Here is a 20,416-nt window from a genome sequence, read left to right as displayed (position 1 = left end):
GTATGGGAAGATTTGATCTGGTAGTGACGAGTCGAATCGTACTCGTGTGTGCGGACTGAAGCCTCGATACATGTTCCAACTTCGGTTACAATATTATCTACCTTACTTGTTGCTGCTGCAGTCATCCATTGTCATTTACCACTGCAGGAAGAAGGGTTTTTCAGGTGCACTAACATGACCCATACAAATCTCAAGTCATTTGCCCGACCTTCACTCTGTACAAACATTCCATTAGTATAGGATTTTGCATTGGGATGGGGTGGCCGTAAGTTGTGACCACCTTGCCAAAACAGTTTTTTGTATGTGAGCCACCCGTAAGATTGCAAAAACGCGAGCGTTAACACATGCCAGGCCTTTTGCACCGTGTTTTGCTACTTATGTCAAAACCGCACCGCATAATAAGCAAAACTGACAGAGTTATGGTATTTTGTTGGGGTGGCCGTATTAAGCTTAGCGGATCCACTATGGCAAATCGGCAGATCCAGCATTTTACATGTCTACGGTACTGGGCAACCACGGTACGGCTATCATTTTGATATCGTACCCATGACACGAATCGGCAAGCCTTTGAGTTGTTGCGGATTAATCGGCTACCTACTCCCGGAGATGCACACTGCTGCATCTACACCTGCGGTCATCCCTCAATTAGCTTAATATAGCTTAATATAGTGAATCGAAGATTTCCCCTCAATTAGGGAGGCCTGCGAATGGTGTACCGTCGACACCGCATGAATTTGCATATCGCGACGTAAATAAATGCATCAGCCGACAACAATGATGCAAAGCGCCAGCGACGCAAATAAATGGATGAACCCACCGCATGTTTATAACCAAAGCGATTTGTGGCTCGGAGAGGGTTACCCTCTCGCACCTCACAACACAAACCGCCACCAGCAGCAGATCCGCCTAAACTCCCCTCCTAAACCAAACATGAGCACGAGGGGCCGCCCGCGTGAGCTTCCTTCTCAGCTACCGCGACTGAACCCAAGTATCGCGCTTGATCCTGCTCTAGAAGGTATCAATCTCCGCTCCCGTGGCGCTATCTTGGAGGACTCGCGGCGTCAGCGACGGCAAGCCAAACAGACCGACCGGGCGCGAAGACTTGTACGTCAGCGAGGCAGACGTCAGATTGAGAAGCTTGCTTTGGCGTACCAGTGTGCGAAGATATCGCCCGCGAAAGAACAAGAACGCTACGAGCGGCTAGCAGCAGCAAAAGCAAGTGAAGTTCGGCGACTAGACCAGTTGAGAGTGCGTGCAGAAGCTAGAGAGGAGATAGCGATCTCCGATGCAGATGCCCGAAAGCTACGTCGAGTGGCTGGCTACGGGAAGAAGAAGCCGCGCCTGTCTGAGGCGGACCACCGCCTCATTCTCGAGCTGACAGGGTCCGAGACCCAGCGCAAAACTGCGTTGCGGCTTGGTACAACCCAAAGTACCGTTAGCCGCCACCTCCGAAAGCGATTGACCATGCAAGCTATAGAGGCTCTCGTGAGCGGTGGGCAACCATCGAACGTAGAGCAGTCTGTAGCTCTAGGAGTTAACGTCAATGAAGTCGTTTCCTTGCTGTGCAAACTTTGCTTTTTGACCTTCGCTAACAACACCACGAGTTCTCTGGTTGTCTGTTTGTGTCAGCTTGTCTCAGCCACGCCCGAATTGATGCATTGACTCGTCCAAATAACTTGCATCATTGTTGTCGGCTGATGCATTTATTTACGTCGCGATATGCAAATTCATGCGGTGTCGACGGTAGCAGAAAGTTTACTCTGTAGTGTTACCGGCGGTCTTGTTCACAGGACAGCATATTCCGATACCACGAGCAGTTTTGAGTTGCGCAGCTGAAGAACAAGGTATTTAAAGCAGCAAAACATTGCGCAGCACTCAACGTCCACAAGACGGGTATCAAGTTGCCTGGCACTCATTAGCGCACCCCAAACAATATTTGTGCAGAGATTGTTGTGCATTTATGCCAACGTTCATGGCTCAAGCGTCCCTGACGGAAAAGGAACAAAATAGGTCACTCTTTAGAGCCTGTTTGCTACTTAGATGGAGATGGCTAAAATATAAATCACCTCGGTCATCTCCAGGTTTCTTCACCTCAGTGACTCCACTGGAGTCCATCTCGATACGGCAAGATCGTTCGAGATTACTAGAGACAATAAAATGCTGCTGATATTTACCAATCAGCATCCACAATTCGATCATCTCCATCTAGCGAAAACATGCACGCTCTTACAGCTAGCTGGGGCCAAATTCGACCTTGCAATACATAAAGTGAAAATAGGTTTTAGCTTTTGGTTAAACTTTACCGGTGCGGATTCTTGTCTTGTCCGCTCCAGGTTGAAGTGCAATTTGGTGTAGCACACATTTTTCCTAACTAGCGGAGCATCACGGTCGCTGCGCTCATGTTGCTTTAGGGGTCGACCCCCAAAACTATGCCGACCAAGGAGTTTTGGACGACGTCCCCACTTGTGGAATTTGAGTACAAAGCCGCTTGCAAATTCTAGCGCTTTATTTCCCCTTTCACGCTCCCCGATTTGCTGGCTATTTTGCAAGCAACATAAGTACCATTCATACGTTGTTATTAACGGTAGCCTGATACACCTGACCTGTGGTTCGAATGCCAGAACACTTGTATTTTACTTACTTAGGTAAGTGTAATAGCAGAATGTGCACACTGGCACAACGAAAAGTGAATAAGGGGTTAACTTTCGATGCTTCAATTTCGTGGTGTGTTCATTTTCAGAGTGAAAATACGAGCGAATTATTCCAGTAACCTATCGCGATCCATGTTGAAATTCTTCCTCCAGATGTCATCTGCACGCAGCCGCAATGGCCAATGTTGCTGCCGCGACTATGGCATGCACGGCTGTTCAAAACTGTCAGTCTGCACGCGTAGGTAGATAACCTCATGCACGTTGAGCGCAATAAGGAAACATATATAATGAACGATAACTAGCTCAAAATAATGTAGTTGAGCCCGATATCGTACCATCACACATGCATGTAGGGTATCAAAGCAGAGCTGTGACGCCCGAGATCGACCCAACAGAACTGTAATTGAGTGGGCTAATGCATTTGCTTAGTCGAACATCTTTTCATGAGCAACGCAATGAATGAATTAACGCAGACTAGAAAGGAGCAAATAATCGGCGCCTTTAGCGTGCAGGAAGGACTTGGAGCTGTCTGATTTCTTTAAAGCGAAGTAGCAGGCGAGCTCGAACGGGCCAAAAGAGAGCCATTGTTGCTACCAAGAAACACCGACATGGACTCCGGCTCGTACACCCCAGCTCATCGTCCAGCTCGTCATCCGCGCATAGCCTTCAATGTATTTAGAGAAGTTGCTGCTCGACAGTACCCGGTCCTCAGCATGCAAAGCTGCTTGCTACTTGGCGTAGCGTTGGCGCTTCCTTGAGGCTCTGCTTGTCGATGCTTGGACTCTCTGTTGTGCGCTGGTCAAGCGATCGCAGACTTCTTACCAACGGCCGCAGAGCGACCCTTCTTACGACAGCATAAGGTTTAAAAGGCAAATAGGCTTAATAAAGGGTCCTAAGCGGGTCCAAATAATGGTAAAATGTCACGTTTAAGTCTATTTCTGATGTCCTCCATACTAACGGTCGAATTTGCTGTTTTATAACTTCGACCCTCTGGTTTTATGGCATCTAAAGATAGTGACGTCGGTTCAGCTCATATAAATCCATGCCGACACCACCTTCCGATAAGCATCCAAATGTTGTTTAACCGAGGTATTTTTTCATTTTTTGGTCCCTATGTGAGCGATTCTAAATTGTGACCCTAACCCATTCGCAGAATTAATGTAAAAAGTAAAGCGGAGTGTATATAAGAGGCGTAAAATTCCATAAAACGGAGTCTCATGATTATAGGGGGGACTTCGTCCCCAAAAATACCTCTCACTCCACATACATCCCTCTGAAATCGCATACCCAGGTAAAGCCAGAAAGCCAAAGCGACTCTCAACAGCAGCAGCGTTGAACGTAGCTGCCGGTACAGCTCTCCGCGTGCGAGACCCCGCTCGAGAGACCCCGCCCACCTAGCCAACAGACGTACGCGAGCATGGCGCTGCACGACGGGCTGGTGAACTGGCCGCTGTTCTTCGGCAGCATCCTCGTGGGCTTCGGCCCGCTGGCCGCGCTCTTCTTCGTGGTGGTGGCCAAGCGCGCGCAGCTGGTGATCCTGGCGCTCAGCGGCGCCTTCGTGTGGCTCGTGGCCATCCTCGTGACGGCCACGCTGTGGCAGATCATCCCGCCGCTCAAGACGTCGCTGTCGGCCACCGTGCCCGTGGGCGTCGTGGTGCAGGAGGCCTTCCGCCTGCTCTTCTTCTACCTCTACACACGCACGGAGCTGGCCGTCAAGCGCGTGACCACGTCCTCGCACCAGCTGCCGCTCAACGACATCACGTCCTCGCTCGCGGGCGGCGTCGGCTTCTCCGTCATGCACGCGCTGCTCATGTTCGGCAGCCTCGTGGGCTCGTCCACGGGCTCGCGCGGCGCCGCCTTCTCGGCCTCGTGCGAGAGCATCCCGCTCGTCTTCTCGGCCGCCATCTCCACGCTGGCGCTCACGGCGCTGGACGTCGCGCTCATGGTCGTTGCCTTCGACGGCTACCGCAAGCGGTCCGCGCTGGCCGTGGGCGCCGTCTTCGTCATCCACATGGGCGTGGCCCTGTCGGTACGGTGGCAGTCTTCTTGCCCGCTGTGGATATTGGTAGCTTGCTCCTCTCTGACTCTTTGTGTGCTGATCTGCTGCGTTCCAGGCGCTGGCCAACATGAACACCAACGGCTGCTACATCTCCATCCCCGTGCACTACGCCGGAGCTGCCTTGGCCTGCGCGGGCGCCACGATGATCGTCTCGCGATCCAAGAGGCATGCGCTGGACGCCAAGTAAACGGCCGACTAAAGGAAGGAAGCAAGAGACCAAAAGCAACTATTCGTCCTCGCACGGAAACGGGGGCTGCTTGGCTTCCGGGACAGCGGTCTGCGTCGAGATGGAAAGCTGCCCGAATGTAATGCGCGCACCTTGATATTTTTGTATCTTACCAAGTTTTTTTTTCTTGCTGGTCCGGGGATGCAAGGACCTTGTCTAACCTTGAACGAAGCAGCAGCTTAGCTTGGGTTGTCCACAGGCACTTGTTTAGGCGCTGGAGAGCCGCTGGTCAGCGGGCACGTGCTGGCGGCACGCCTCCTTGATCGCCTCCTCGTTCACGTTCCACACCTGGGTGGCCTTGTGCCAGCGGTAGAACTGCTCGATGCCCTGCTCGTACAGCATCTCGTAGCCCTGAATGCACACGGCGCCGCCCGCAGCGTGCGCATGCGCCAGCATCGGCGTGATAGGCGGCATGTAGGCTGCATCCAGCACCACTACTTTGCCCCCGTCGGCGCGCGGAGCCACGAGGTAGTCGGGCAGCTGGAATCCTGCCTGCGCCGGGATCGTCCCCACCACCACATCGACCTGGGCCAGCGTGTCGGGAGTAAGCTCCGACAAAGCCTCCGCGTCGAAGCGAGCAGCCACGGCCTGGGCCTTTTCGAGAGTGCGGTTGAAGATGAACAGCTTGCCGACGCCCAACTGACGCATCGCGTAGGACGCAGCCATGGAAGTGCCGCCAGCGCCAACAACGAGTGCCGTCAGCTCCGCAGCAGGCTTCCTCACGCTGAGAGTGGCCAAACGCTTGCTGATGGGACGCAGGATGCCAAGCCAGTCCGTGTTGTCACCCTTCCAGTACGGTGACCCGTTGCGGTCCTCGCGCATGATAGTGTTCACTGCGCCGATAGCTTTTGCGGCCGGCGACAGTTCGTCCAGGTGCTCCATGATGTCCACCTTCAGCGGAATCGTGACGGAGCCACCACCAAAGGTAGTACCGGGAGCTTGCATGCGCTGCACGATCTCCACAACGTCCGCGGTGTCATGCAGGCCGTAGGTGAAGAGCGAAGCGAGAGACGTGGACTCGAAACCCGCGTTGTGCATCGCAGGCGACGGCGACTTCTGGATCGGGGACCCGAACAAGAAGAACTCGCGCGCTGATAAACAGCAAACAACAGGCGCATGGAAGCATGGACAAAGTGAGATAATGCGCGTTTACGGAGCACACACATCAAGCGCAGGCGTGTGCTATCACAAGTCTACAGATTAGATACCTGGGAGAAGTCCAAGCTGCTTGCGCAGGGTCATGATCTCCTCGACGGAAAGCTGTCCGGGTGCCGCGGCGGCAGGCAGCAGCGGGTGCGTCACCGGCGTGAGCGTGCGGTTCAGCATACGAGTCAGCTTGCCTGCCTCCGTCGTGCAGAGAGAAATAATCGGCATCTGCTGCTGCCACGCCTTCGCGAAGTCCTTAGCCACGCGGTCAACCATAAGCGCATCCTGGGGAGAATAGGCCTTCACGACCACCTTCACGATCTGCACGTTGCCCCGCGAGTAGCACTCATTGAAAATAGCCGTCGTCTCCGCCTCGGACGTCGGCTTCTGCACGGCGTGGAAGGACGAGATGATGGCCGACCGGTGGCGGTGAGCGAGCAAGTGCTCGCGCGCCTTACGCGACCAGCACGTCTCCACGTCCACGAACTCACAGCCCAGGCGGACACCGAGCTGAAGCAGCTCGAACATCTTCTGCTCGTGCTCCTCGCCATCAGGGAAAGCACCTCCCTGGCCCTTCGAGCGCACGGTGAAGATGATCGGGAGCGTCGAAAGTGACCGAAGAAGTGCGACCTGAGAAGCCACAAACTTCGTGTCTTGGGGGTACTTCAGCAGATCGACACGCAGCTCCAGTGCATCGGCGCCCTTGGTAATGTCGCTGATAATCGGGCGCGCGTCGTTCACATCGGGGAACGTCAGTGAGAGGAAGAACGTATCCGCGCGGCAGGCAGAGCGGTAGTCGAAGCTCGTAGGCAGACCGGGAAGAATAACGGAGAGGAAGCGGACAAAGTCGCGATCGATACGCGGGTAGTCCGTGTCGCCAGCAGTCACCACGAATTCAAACGTAGCGCTGCGCTGGTAAAGCGGCTCACGTCGCGCCCAAACATTCGCGTGGGTGTCTCCCAGCGACGGGCGGTGCGATTCCTCGGCAGTGTCCAAGTACGCCAGAACATCCTTAATGTCACGGTGCACGTTCACCACGTACGGGTACTTGGCGAGCGCGTCCACGATCTCAGGAGTCTCCACGACACCGCCTCCGCAAGAAATGACCGTGGCAGGCGGCGGGCTAGCGATAAGGCGCAGCAGCAGCTCCTTCTGCTTTTCGCGGAAAGCTTCCCACGTGTGGTTGTGGCGGGCAACAAAGTCGGCAATGCTCTCACCAAGCTCCTTTTCCAACACCTTGTCCGTGTCCAGAAGATTCAGCTTCAGAGCTGCGGACGCGGCCTTCGCTAGCGAGCTCTTACCCGCACCACGCATGCCAATCAGGAAAATTCCAGGCACAGTGGTGTCATCCGAGTTGCTGTTCTTCGAGTGCTCCTCGACAACAGGGGCTACCTGGAGTCCAAGGTGCATCTGCACGTGGTCCCAGAACTCCGGGTAAGTCTTGTCCGTGCACTCCTTGTCGGTGACGATGACGTTGTCCACCACGGAGCCCAAGACAGCAAAACTCATGGCGATACGGTGGTCGTTGTGGCATGCAATCAGCGCCTTCTTCAAGTGGTCGGTCTTGCCGGCAGTGCCCGTGATCCAGATGCCGTCAGGCAGGTCACCGCACTCCACGCCGATCTTGCGCAGCTCGGTCACCATAACCTCAATGCGGTTGCACTCCTTCACGCGCTGGTTCGCGATACCGGTGATTCTTGTCGTGCCGTCCGCCACTGCGGCGAGAGCGACGGCCGTCATGAACGCGTCCGTCATCGTTTCCATGTCAATGTCCATGGCCTTCAGAGGGGTACCGTCCTGCGGGCCAGTCACCGTCGTTGAAGTAGCATCCTGAGAAGTAGTGCACCCCATGGAGCGAAGCAGGGTGTGGAAAGCGGCATCTCCCTGCAGACTCGTGTTGCCCAGAGCCTCCACCGTCACCTGTCCGCCCGTAATGGCGGCAAATGCCAACGGGTACGTGGCCGACGAGGCATCCACCTCAACAGACACTTCCTTCGGGTTCTCGTACACACCGCAAGGCACCCGGTAGCGGTTGGGGGCGAGAGTTTCCACCGGGATGCCGAACTGCTGCATGAGCTGCGTGGTCATGAGAATGTACGGCAGCGAGGTCGGTTCCTCCTCCTCAAGCTCCAGCACAAGCGGCTCCTTAGCGTACGGCGCGCTAATGAGCACAGACGACACGTACTGGCTGCTGACCTTGGCGGCCAAACGCATGGTGGCACCGCGCAGCCCAGTGCCACGGACGGCAATTGGCGGGCAGCCTTCGGTTTCAAGGTAGGAGATTTCGCAACCATTGCTGCGCAGCGCGTCCACCAGAGGCGCAATCGGGCGCTCCTTCATACGGTAGTTGCCCGTGACAACCACCGTGCCGTCGTTTTCGCTGGGCACCAGCGTCATAGCGCTCGTAAGGAAGCGCGCAGCTGTGCCGGCGTTGCTAAGGTAAATCTCCTCTCCGTCGGCCACTGTGGCAAACTTTCCGGCGGTGCCCTCCACGACCAGCACAGCGCCGTTGTCTTCCCACGAGAACTTGGCACCGACCTTCTGCAGCGCGTTCATCATGACCTGCGTGTCGTCGGAGTGCAGGAGGCCCGTAATGCGGCACGAGCCCTTGCCGAGGGCCGCCATGAGCAGCACGCGGTTCGAGATGGACTTGGAGCCGGGGACGCGGATGGTACCGTTGGCCTTCGAGCCAGGCACCATGCGCACTTGCTTCTCGAGCACGAGCTCGATCTGATGGTCCTTGACAGCGCGCGCGTACGGATTGGACAGCACCTTGCCGATCTCCTCGAGCAGCACAATCTTCTTGACGCCCTGGCTGTTTTTCTTGTCCACCTCCATCTTGACCAGCACATCGCGCGTCGCCACGTGGTCGGGCACGCGCACGGGGAGACCGTAAGCAGCGAGGCAGCGGCGCAGGCGTCCCACCGTGGCCGACGTGCAGACGCCCATGCCACGCGCGATCTCGGCCTCCTTGATGCAGCCCATGGAGACGCACTCGCCGTGCAGGTACTCGGGCTGCACCAGCGCCTCGATGCCGTGGCCGATGCTGTGGCCGAAGTTGAGGATGGCGCGCAGACCCATCTCCTTGGTGTCCTCCGTGACGACCGTGGCCTTGACCTGCACCGTGAGCGCCACGACGCGCTGCACGACGTCCATGTCGGAGAGGGAGAGGATGGTCTCGGCCGACGTCTCGAGCAGCTCGAAGAGCTCGGCGTCGAAGATGGCGCCGGACTTGATGACCTCGCCCATGCCGTTGATGAGCTCGCGCTTGGGCAGCGTGTGCAGCACGCTGAGGTCGATGTAGACGCGCTGCGGCATGTGGAAGGCGCCCAGCAGGTTCTTGCCGGCCTCGACGTCGATGCCGGTCTTGCCGCCGATGCTCGAGTCCACGCAGGCCAGCAGCGACGTGGGCACCTGCACGAACGGCACGCCGCGCATGTAGGTGGAGGCCACGTAGCCGGCCAGGTCGCCCACGACGCCGCCGCCCACGGCCACGACGCACGTGTCGCGGTGGCAGCGGTTGGGGAAGAGCACCTCGTCCTCGATCTTGGCCTTCATCGCGCGGCACTTGGACGCCTCGCCTGCGGGCACGGCGTGTAGCAGCACGCGGCGCGCGGCGTTGCCCTGGGCCGCAAGCAGATCGGCCAGCTGCGCGCGCAGCGGCTCGGCGTACAGCGGGCCGACGTTGGCGTCTGTGAGGATCACGAAGGTGGCCGTGCCGGGCATGCGCTGCAGCAGGTCCTCGGCCACGAAGCGGGACTGCAGCAGGGCCGAGCCCAGCACGATGTCGTACGAGCCGCACGGGACGACCTGCGGCGCGGACATGGCGGCGGGGAAGATCTGGGGCGTGGAGGCGTTAATGCGCAAATGCGTCGTGTTTGGTGGTGCCTGGGCTTAATTGGAGAGCAGGGGGCACTGTTAGAAAGCGGGGGTCCTATTGCCCCTTTTCTGAAAAAGTTAAACATTGCGTTGACCCATAAGAATCTTCCTCTGCAAGGAGCTGGGCGAAGTGAAGGCGTCCAGCAATGCAATGCCTTACAGGGAACTGCATGCATGCATGCCGATATTTGGTGCTCTCGGGGCTTAGGATAAGTACGACTTTTCCGGACAATCATCGGAGTGACACCTCCCTCCTTTCGAAGGCACCGCTGTGCCGAGCAGGGCCTCCGAATATGGCATTTTTATTTAGTAGGTTGTGCGTTGCTGAATAAATTATCCCCTGACATTATGGCATTGCCCCCAACGTACCACAATACATAATGCCATTATGAAAAGCATGAAGTCTATTAACAAGACACCAGTTAGCTTATCATCTAGCTCAAATTGTCCACAGTCGTTGCATCCCAGTACGACCGATTCTGGCGGAGAAACAAAATCGTCTCAAGCGTGCGTGGCAGCAGGCCGTGTCGTTGATGACCAAACGTCACCCGAGCAATGCTGAAGAAGCGTTCCACTACGTTCGACGTGGGTGGGATGCTCTTCAGCTGCTCATACTTGACACGGTCCTGTGCAAGCCGCCGGTGCTTCCGAAGACGCTCCACGAACGACGCGGCTGGATCCTCCTCCTCCTCACTCGCGGCCGCGTCGTCCGGTCTGGCAGCTTCGAAGGGCTGCAAAACGGCCTTTTCAGCACGCGTCAGCCGCTGCGCCTTCCCGCGGAGAACGCGTACACACCCAGCCTCAAAATCTGGGCTGTGCACAATGTTGGCCCGAGGCCCTGCAAAATAAAAACCATTATACAATTGTTAGTGAAAATATTAAACACAAATTCAACAGTTATAAACTTACCAATGTAGCGCCCATATTGTGGCTTGACAGCGATCAGCTCGTCGAACCACTCGCGAACATTCAGCAGGTCGACGTCGTGGCCTTGAAGGACCTTCGAGACCGACTCGATGTCGCACAGCTCCTGGTACAATGCCCGCAGTCGCTTGTTCATCGCCGGCGGCGGCAGCAGGTCCATGAGGTCGTCGTCTTCGGCGTCAAGGAACTCGAGGAGCTGGAGGTAGCGCCGTACCATCTTGAACGTAGAGCTCCAGCGCGTGTCCTGGCGAATGACAGGCCGAAGTGGTGTTTTCAACCTATTTTGTAAAAAATTACAAAAGTACACAAATTGTGTTAGGGACATATTGACACACCACACATACACATTGGCGCTTACCGTAGTTTGGCAGATTGGGTGAGAGTACGCAATTTTACCATGAGCGCCTGCACAGCAGCCAGGGCCTCCTCATGCGACGCCATGTCCGCCTGAACAGCAAGGTTCAGGCGGTGGCTTGCGCAACCAACAAGCGGCAGACTCATAAGAGTTGCCAGCCGCCGGTTTACGGCGCAGTTGTCAGCTACGAGGAAGCGACACTGCGCCAGCTGTACGCCGTAATCGCGCGGCAGCATGGTCGCTAGAAACTCGAGATGGCCCTGCGCGGAGAGATCGTCGTCCAGCGCGTCCAGCAGCGGGGCCATGCTGAGTAGCGTTGTCTTGGGACAGCCGTTCACCTCATAGCTCGCGAACACGGCGATGTAGTGCTCAGATGCGTGTGTCCAGCCGTCGAGCATGATGCCGAAGCGTGCTGGGAGCTCCGACGCAATCGAACGCTCGACGGCGACGACGACCCCGTCCATGCCAGCCCGCAGCGTTTCCTCCGAGATGGGGTCCAGGCTGGAGTAGCTGAATAACATCCATAAAGTAAAGTTGTTAGTTTCCGTAGTAATGTAAACACAATGACCTTATGCATACACGTACCGCCGAGCTTCTCGGCTCTCACAAAAAGAGAGTGGCAGGTTGCACATGACAATCCAAACCATTCAGCCGTGGAGGTTGAGCGCCGAGTGGCGGACGAAGTTCACGATGGAGCCTGTCTCCGCCGTCGTAGCGTCGAGCATGACGGTCTCGTAGTCAGGGTGCTCCCGCCTGATATGCTGCATCAGGTTGGAGTACCCGTTCCTATGGGTTTGCTTCCGAACCGTGCCGCAACGGCAACAGAAATACTCGAGAATCACCTCGTCGTTCTCGTCGCGACACGGGCGGAAGTAAAACCCCGAGACTTGGGAGTTCGTGTAGGTAGGGCGAGGGGGGCGGATAGCGCGAACCATGCTGGATGAGGTCTTGGAGGCTTGAGAAGTGAAAATTGAAAAGTGAGCGCTGCCAAATGAGCTGCAACTAGCAACGCAGACAACCAGTGATTCCAGCTCTTCTGAACGACTGGAAGCGAGTAGATGGCTGGTAAAACGCTAACATTATTCTCTGGATTTTAATCCAGAGTTGTTGGGTGAATCCCGAAACCCCTACCAATTTTGAAATGATAGCACCATAATAGATTTATGTTTGCGTTAAACCGATGCAATCATTTCACGACAAAACTGAATGTTGCTTGTGCCTCAATACACATCGAACATAATGATGGTCATGAAACTCACTCACTCGAGCAACAACCATATGTACCTGTAATATCACATACCAGAGTATTAAATACTAGAGGTATACTTACCAAAGAAAACGAAGCTACCGTATTCGGAAACCGTAGCAGGATCTTTGCTAAACTGTGGAAGCAAATAGCAGAACGTGATATAAGTGAGATGAATGCCTCATCAGCACACCAATATATACTTTGCTAGCGTGCCCTCATTTAAATATTTGAGCGGCAAGGACGCCGGAAACACTGCAAGTAAGATCGCCGTCATGGGGCTTTCGCCCAATGACTAGTGTTCGAGGATCTCAATCGCGTTGCTCTGATGAGTTGTATTGTAAATGAACACGCTGCAGTGGAGCCTTCATTACAACCTGTACTATACAGGCCGACGCCCCCCCCCACCCTTCCAATAGACCTTAAAACGAGTTTGTACAGCGCTCTATCAGACTCTTAGCACTACACGATTTTGCTATGATACACTTGTCGAAGACTGAGGTCGTTCCAACCGAGATTAGCTACTCGCTATTGAAGGTGATCTTCGTTAAATGCTTTAGCAAGTCCGAATAGCTTAGCTCGGGGCGTAGGACTGATCTAATCGGAGTTTGGCGCTATATCGGAAATTTCACAATAGACCTGGAAAAATGCTCAATGACTTCGCAACCACCCAGCACGCTGTACTTGTCGGTCAAACTGGACACTTCTGGCCTTACTTGGCGCTGGTCTCGACATCACCGGCAGTGGCGCCGAGTCCACTTGTGTACTTAAGTAGCCTGGTTAACTAACAAACGACATGCCTGCATACAGTGGAGCTCGAGGGCCCGCGGAGAAGCAGTCGACAGTTGCCTGGTTAATTCAGCTCAATGAAGCCCAGCCTGCGCGGCGTGCGTCTGCTGCTAGCCTGCCGCGAGCTTCGATGCGAAGACGCGTGACCGCAAGCGTTGCGGTCCTCATCCGCAGCATGTTCCGCATCCGTCGCGACATCGAAGGAGTAGGTGCAGGAGGGATGATAATGACGCGACAGTGTTTAGCATCTTAAATAAGTGAGCCTAAGTAGTCTACCCGAAGAGATTAAGCGGCTTTGTGTGTGCCATGCACTCGATTAGAACCGAGTATGGTCGTAAAATACTGAGTGACTTCGGAAATATCAAATCTCCGTTGCTTTGTTGCTTTCACCACCATTTCACTTTGCAACGAACCATACCGTCAAAATTCCAACTGTCCGACCGAGGAGTCCAACCAGTACCGGTACTCGGCCAAATCACTTTAATGACATCTATTACATATTTAGTGACAACACACACTATCCAGTAATATTTCCCTCTCATTCAGCCTTTCCAGCCAGACAACGCGCGGACGACGACGGCAGCGGAGACGCGGACGGTGCTCGGCCTCGGGCGGGGTGATGGCCCTCGAGGTCAGTGGCACCAGAAGCAGGCGGGCGGTGGCGGCAACGCGGACGGCGGCTTGGCCTCGGGCGGGGTATGACCCCCCGAGGCCAGCAGCCCCAGGAGCAGGTCAGCGGCAGCGGCGACGTGCACTGCGGCATTGCGTTGCGCGGGGTGACGATCGCCGAGACCAGCGGCAGCACGACGAGGCAGCAGCAGCAGCGGCGGCGACGCGGACGGCACTCCCTAAGATCAGCCCCCACTACGCTTTTTGACAAAACTTTAGTACGACACAAATTACATATTAAGTGCACCCATGTATCAGTTTGCGTTGCGCGCGTACTCGTGTGAACCCGAGGAGCACCCCCACTTTTCGCGCCCACGGCGATGCCGCCACAACACAAACACTATCACTTTCGAAAAGAGCCCCCGCCCCAAGACACGCAACGCACCATGGCCCCAGCCAAGAAATCAACCTCGAAGACGACTCCGCGCTCTGCACGCGCGCCACGCAAGCGCGCATCCAGAGCGCCGCCCAACACCGCGCCCAAGGAGCCCGTCGTGTACAACTCGCCGTACGCGTACGCGGTGGCGGATCCGGCGGTGTTCCCGTTCACGTTCGACAACATAATGGCGGCGACCACGAGCGAGGACACTGCCGTGAGCTTCCTAATGCGTCACGGCCTCCTCGCCTCCTCTAAGACATGCGAGTACTGCGACTATCCCATGAACCTGTGCGTCTACAAACGCGGCACGGAGGACGAGGACCGCCGCTGGCGATGCCGCCGTAGCGGCCACCCGGACAAGGAGCTCAGCCTGAAGAAAGGCTCCTTCTTCGACGGCACCAAGCTAGCGTACAGCACTGTGCTGCGCCTGATGTTCTTCTGGGCGTCGGACATCCCCGTCGGAACCACGGAGCAGTTCCTGGGCATCTCCGACGTCACGGCGATCGACTGGTACGGCTTCTGCCGCGACATCTGCTGCGCCGAGATGCTGCAGTGCAGCATGATGGTATGCACACCTAATAGTCGACTACAATATGTGGCATATGTGCTAACTATGTTTATACAGATCGGCGGCGTGGGCCACACCGTCGAAATCGACGAGACGAGCCTAAAGAAGAAGTCCAAGTTCGGGCGCGGCAAGCAGCACGAGGACTACTGGCTCTTCGGCGGTGTCGATCGGGCCATGGGGCGGTGGTTCGGCATCGTCACTGGCCCCGACCGCAAAAAGAGACGCTGTCTCCTCTCATCGGCAAGCATATCATGGCCGGGTTGACCATCATCTCCGACCAGTTCTCCTCGTATGTTTCTGTCAACGGGAAGCATACGTTGGAGAACAACAAGTGGCTAAAGGGCAAGAACTACACCCACAAGTGGGTCAACCACGACAAATTCTTCATGGACCCCAAGACGGGGGCCCATACGAACCGCATTGAAGGAACGTGGGAAGTGCGCGTGAAGCGCTACATCAAGGCTATGCGCGGCGTCCCTAAGGAGCGCCTGGACCAGTACCTGGACATGTACCTGTGGAAGTCCTGGTACTTCAACGGCACAGTCCCGAAGTGCCAGTACCTTGACGGCTTCGTGCAGGGCATCCGCAAACACTACCCAGTTTAGGTCAAGATTGTAATTCTCAAATGTAAATTTGTGTCGGACTAAAGTTTTGTCAAAAAGCGTAGTGGGGGCTGATCTTAGGGAGTGCCACGCGGACTGCGGCTCGGTCTTCGAGCCAACAAGACGCAAGGTAAACTGTTATGCGCTTTTGTTGATGAATGCCCACTTCTGACGTTATGTTTCGTGCAGTGTTGTTTGTATTATAGTGGCAGTCAAATGCAAGTAAATATACGAAGAGGTTTATCCCAATTATGCTGTTGTCATCTATGTATTTAATGGCGTTGACCCTTGCTTGATCAGTGCTGCGAGGTCACCTTAACTTTGGTTTTATTAGTGCGTGTTTTGTGCTATGTATTACAGCGGCAGATTAATCTTGCTTAGGTTTCAGGCGAATGAAGGACGGCAATGCTGAAGGTGGAGTTGGATCGACAACGGAGCCACGGTCGACAAGTTCATGAAACTGTGTGATGAGCTGGTCAAGTTTTCCAAGTTTCTGAAGTTGACGAAGCGCCTTCAATGCTGTACCTGCTGCGACTGCGGAGGAGCCGTGCGACTTCAAGAAGGTGAGTGCGTTCAGTTGTGCTTTATCGCCAAGCTCGAGCACCTCGCTTTTGTATGCAGGCGACGATATGTCCAGCGCAAACCCTTCAGGTAAGAAGAGCATGAGATACCCTGTGATGTGCCTGTACTCGTACAACGCTGTGTTCTTTACAGAACGCGACGCATACACGCGAGGATCCGCTGTAAACCACTCGAACCAGATCGCCGACAACGACTGGGCTCCCTTCTTCTTCGGGCGTGTCGTCTTAGACCCAACTGGCGGTGGTTGCTCGGAGGCAGGAAGCGTGGCGTCGGTGTTTGCTGGTTGAGTTGCGGCTGTGCTGGTAAGTGTCTTGAGGTGTGCTTCAACAGCTAATATGCGCTCATCGAGTCGTTTGTTCTGTAGGATTAAAACATCGATCTGCTCGGAGTGGCGCTTGATGAGATCAATCAACGCAGGCGACGGCTCCTCACCAGCACTAGCAGAAGGCTCAGATGCTTGAGGTGTCACGAATGCCTTGCTAATTGTCACGCTCCATGCCAGCAGCTCGGACTCGCCGATGGCTCGTTCTGCTAGGAGCTCACGTATCTTCGTGATGAGCGGGCTGCTTGGGCAGAGCACTAACATGTCCGGGTAATGCATGAACAGGGTAGCCGTAAGGACATCTGCGACGTCGTCGTCGAGGTTCAAGGCGGCGTCAGCGAACGCCATCGTGCTGGAAAAGAGAAGCTGCTGCAACTTGCGAGCGCGGGCCAAGATTGGCGTATCCAAAGCGGCTAGCGTTGGTAGCCGCGCACCGTCCTTGGGCTTCCAGCCACTCAGGACGCCGGACACCTTTTGGTCGGCTTGGGTTGTACCAAGCATGTACCCGAAGGCCTTATTGACGCGGTCCAGCTGCCAGCCCCCGCGCTCGATAATCCAGTTTTCCGCCAAGGTACCGTCGTTGGCATGCATGGCTCCACCACGTCGAAACGAATGAGAGGTAAGATCTGGCGTCATACGAATGCTTCGCAAATCAGCGAGTTTTTTTAACTCTAACCAGCAATCTGTTGACGCATGCTTGTGCACCAGGAACGGCCCGCTTTGTCGATGAAGCTTCGGATTCCTCCATAGAAGGCTGGTTGTCATCAACTTCTAACAGCTCAGTGTAAGCTCCTGTGCATCGTCAATATCATCCGTGCTGCGCCTTTTGGCGATGAATTGAGGGAACATGCGGTGACTTGGTGCCTTCTGCATAACCAGCGCCACAGACAGAGCTTGCAGAGGACATGTCAAGAAATTCGTGGGGTCCTTGAATAAGGAGATGCCTTGTAGTAAAGCTGTTTTAACCCTCTTAAATCGAAGAAATAAGACTCCGCCTAGCATAAATGCAATTACGGTTAGATTAATTCTGTTAAGACCATGATCATTAATTACTTACCAGGCAAGATGAATAGCTGACTCTTCTCGACTGTTTCTGCGTCCGAGCTACGGCCATAAAGGTACCACATCATCACGACGAGGGTCGCGTCGAGGTATTCACTCTCCGTTGCAGCCGTTGAGTACAGTAGAGACACCATAGCTTCTAAGTCTTGTTTAGAGCACGGAGGTGCTTTCTTCTCGTCGCCGACCTCCTCTCGGTTGCTACAATACTTACCCAGCCCAGATAGAATTTTTTGGAGCTGAGATTTAACTAAAGCTCCTTGCAGTGGGTACTTATCTACTAGCCAATTCTTGACGTTGCCATAGTATGCTAGACACGTATTGGTCGCTCTTACCTTTTCAGCTGATGTGGCTAACGAATATGCATACTTGTCTAGTATAATACGCAATGTGGTGTAGGAAACACCAGATTTTGCGCGACCAACTCGGCTGGAGTGGTACACTGTACCGGTAGCCGAGCTCAGCCGAGTTCACCAGCTTATCCGGACACCTTATCCGGCTCAGCCGAGTTCGAAGAATTGTCCGGATAGCTCATCCAGACCAGCCGAGCTCAGGCGTCGCCGAGCTCAGCGAAGAGTCGGCCGAGATCCAAAACCGCCCACTTTCATTTGGTATTTGTATAGGAGCTTAGGAATAGTGGAGGTGCCCCTTCAGGGCGCCCGACAGAGATAACAAACAACAGAGCAGAATTTTCTTGGCCTAAAGCACGTGTACACGTTCCGGTAAGTCCCTGCACGGGGCCGGATTATGTCTACTGCCGGTACCCGAGAGGCATAGCTTGTAGGGTACTCGGCTGGCAGCGCCAAGAGATTAAGGTCGACCCGGGTTGGGCGCGAGTCTCGCCAAGCGCGAGGGAAAGTCTCACCACCGCTGCGAGCCGGTGTTCCCGTACGTCCCGGGCACTGATCGCTGAGTCGAGAAGCCTTTGCTCTCGGCGACCTGTAAAAAGCGCTCCGTGCGCCGTCGTCCATCCTTTGGTGGAGGGCACAGGGTTTAGTGAACGGAGGCCGTCGAACTCGGCGGTTCTCCGGAGGAGTGATCTTGGTTGGCAGGTCTCGGCGAGAGGCGAGACACCCGCTGTCCCGGTTGGGCCGAACCGCTCGGGGGCAACCCGGCGCAGGCCAACAAAGCCGACCAGCTCGGCTATTGTTGTGTTTGTAGCCAAGTTACCACAACTGACGATTTTGTGTGTACTGCTATACCACACCTTACCTGTCTTATCCCCGTCGATGAGCTGGTGGGTGGCTTCGAGTGTCATGCTCTCCGCGGCCAGGAACGTCGTGAACGAATTGATCGCCGTCGTCCTGGCCTTCTTGCTGTTGGCAGGAGCAAGCGATGCGATCGACATGCTAGCCTGCCTGCTCTTTTCACTCTAAGCGAAAAATTATGTACCGACCACTCGGGTTGGAAACTGAAGGATATTTTGGGGATATGCATTTATATAGACATTTGTATGGCATTAAAAATATTCTGACAAAATTCCAACCAAATATAGTCGGAACGGTTGGAAAAATGCCCTACTTCAGCGAGGCTTCCGATTGGCAAAAATGCATCGGACTTAACGCATTCATTGGGTGAAACTCATCGAGTACTACTGATTAGGGACTGCAAAAAAGAGTAGCATTGGAACAGAGTGAATATTACTCCAAATCACTGAGTGGGCACAAATACAACAACGAATTTCGCAATAGATCACCTACTCGGTTTGAGTTCTAATAGATTAAAAATAATCATGATCATGTTTTATATCATTGTGTTAAACAAATCAAAGTCTCGCGTTAACCCTTTGAATATTAAGATCGACAAGTCGAAACTCAGCGGAACACCATGTCAACTCAATACCATGTTTAATGATACCTTGCTTGGCGTGCTCTCCGGTTTCCTATTGGTAGTGAGTGGCTTACACCTCAAACACCACGTGATAATCAGTTTGCGCGGAAAGAGGATCACCTACGAGCAATCTAAACGATCGACAAGGCACAACCGGCGAAACTGGGTGGCTTCATTGAGCAAAGAGTCTTTGCCAAAGACGTCGATCAAGAAAGCCGCCACCTACTACAAACGCCAACTGTACGTGCGCTTGATGATACCTACAATCCCTTTTACTTTATTAAATATATTGAAGACGAAGTTTAGTGAATAACACAAGTGGGGCAATACTGTATCTGTAAACGTTCATCAAAACATCACGACCCATATCAAGCGAGCGGCCCTGTAGACAGCCCAAGTATTGTGCTTTGCATCCAGTATGTAGTGCAATACTAGTGTTCGCACTTAGCGGTAAATCATAGTGACCTTGAATGCGAGCTGCTAAGTCGAGTCTCGAACCCGGTTTGGTTCGGAAATGGCACTTTCTAAAATTGCCAAAAGGTGCTGGATGTGCTAAATCATGCAGGAGATGGTGTATGCGCACTACTTAGTGCTGCCATCCACGACTTCAGCAATTCGTACTCGAGTACGATTTATCAATAAGTCGTGCTCGATAAGTCGTTCAAGTTACAGTCCGAAGTACCAAAAGTCTGCAAAGCACAATACATGTAAATAAAAAATTGGAAAACAGACTCGAAAATCCAGAGCTTCCCCGTGCAAAGCACGGCTTTGTTATATAAAAGTTCGCTCGTCTAAGACGCTGTTTCAGTTAAAGAATTGAGCAGATAAAGAAATGGCTACACATCTGATGGCTACATTTTCATATGTTAGGTGCACAAGGGCTTTCTTTACCTGGTACCCCTCCAGCATTTTCGTACTCTTGTTTTGTTTCTCTTCACACAATCAGAACTAAACCAATAACGGTGGGCGCGGTATTGTCTGTTCCTACTCTTCTTCTCATTGGTATTAGCAGAATCGCATCCCCTCAGGTTGTACGTGAGTTTCAATACAGTGAGGTTATAGGAATATTTGTTGTCCCGATATCCTGCCACCATGCCTGCAGTTTTATCTTTTACTTGGTATCTACTGCA

The 20,416-nt window shown here is 54.3% G+C and overlaps 7 protein-coding genes across 7 annotated transcripts; 3 read left to right on the top strand and 4 right to left on the bottom strand.

The window, feature by feature from the left end:
- Window positions 1–4,068: 4,068 nt before the first annotated feature.
- PHYSODRAFT_471038 (hypothetical protein) lies at window positions 4,069–4,897 on the top strand (the record flags this gene model as incomplete). Its single annotated transcript, XM_009516395.1, has 2 exons — window positions 4,069–4,680; window positions 4,766–4,897. The coding sequence occupies 2 exons, from the start codon at window positions 4,069–4,071 to the stop codon at window positions 4,895–4,897; spliced, it is 744 nt and encodes a 247-aa protein (XP_009514690.1).
- Window positions 4,898–4,999: 102 nt separating this feature from the next.
- On the bottom strand, window positions 5,000–9,907 carry PHYSODRAFT_343591 (pentafunctional aromatic amino acid protein; the record flags this gene model as incomplete). Its single annotated transcript, XM_009516394.1, has 2 exons — window positions 5,000–6,027; window positions 6,145–9,907. The coding sequence occupies 2 exons, from the start codon at window positions 9,905–9,907 to the stop codon at window positions 5,144–5,146; spliced, it is 4,647 nt and encodes a 1,548-aa protein (XP_009514689.1). The 3' UTR covers window positions 5,000–5,143.
- A 488-nt stretch (window positions 9,908–10,395) lies between these two features.
- On the bottom strand, window positions 10,396–11,476 carry PHYSODRAFT_471883 (hypothetical protein; the record flags this gene model as incomplete). The annotated part of the gene is made up of 3 exons (XM_009516393.1): window positions 10,396–10,654; window positions 10,867–11,163; window positions 11,244–11,476. 3 exons carry the CDS (start codon window positions 11,474–11,476, stop codon window positions 10,396–10,398), a joined length of 789 nt encoding a protein of 262 aa, XP_009514688.1.
- A 3,013-nt stretch (window positions 11,477–14,489) lies between these two features.
- Window positions 14,490–14,891, top strand: PHYSODRAFT_407718 (hypothetical protein; the record flags this gene model as incomplete). Its single annotated transcript, XM_009516392.1, has 1 exon — window positions 14,490–14,891. A coding segment is annotated over one exon (402 nt), but the record flags the coding sequence as incomplete, so codon positions are not given.
- A 386-nt stretch (window positions 14,892–15,277) lies between these two features.
- Window positions 15,278–15,496, top strand: PHYSODRAFT_470981 (hypothetical protein; the record flags this gene model as incomplete). Its single annotated transcript, XM_009516391.1, has 1 exon — window positions 15,278–15,496. One exon carries the CDS (start codon window positions 15,278–15,280, stop codon window positions 15,494–15,496), a length of 219 nt encoding a protein of 72 aa, XP_009514686.1.
- A 364-nt stretch (window positions 15,497–15,860) lies between these two features.
- On the bottom strand, window positions 15,861–17,033 carry PHYSODRAFT_470365 (hypothetical protein; the record flags this gene model as incomplete). Its single annotated transcript, XM_009516390.1, has 1 exon — window positions 15,861–17,033. One exon carries the CDS (start codon window positions 17,031–17,033, stop codon window positions 15,861–15,863), a length of 1,173 nt encoding a protein of 390 aa, XP_009514685.1.
- A 135-nt stretch (window positions 17,034–17,168) lies between these two features.
- On the bottom strand, window positions 17,169–18,804 carry PHYSODRAFT_476171 (hypothetical protein; the record flags this gene model as incomplete). The annotated part of the gene is made up of 3 exons (XM_009516389.1): window positions 17,169–17,392; window positions 17,455–17,880; window positions 18,669–18,804. The coding sequence occupies 3 exons, from the start codon at window positions 18,802–18,804 to the stop codon at window positions 17,169–17,171; spliced, it is 786 nt and encodes a 261-aa protein (XP_009514684.1).
- Between the last annotated feature and the right edge of the window lie 1,612 nt (window positions 18,805–20,416).

Source organism: Phytophthora sojae, assembly GCF_000149755.1.
Source record: "Phytophthora sojae unplaced genomic scaffold PHYSOscaffold_1, whole genome shotgun sequence".
Classification (NCBI taxonomy): Eukaryota; Oomycota; class Peronosporomycetes; order Peronosporales; family Peronosporaceae; genus Phytophthora; species Phytophthora sojae.
This window is presented reverse-complemented; position numbering and strand designations above follow the sequence as displayed.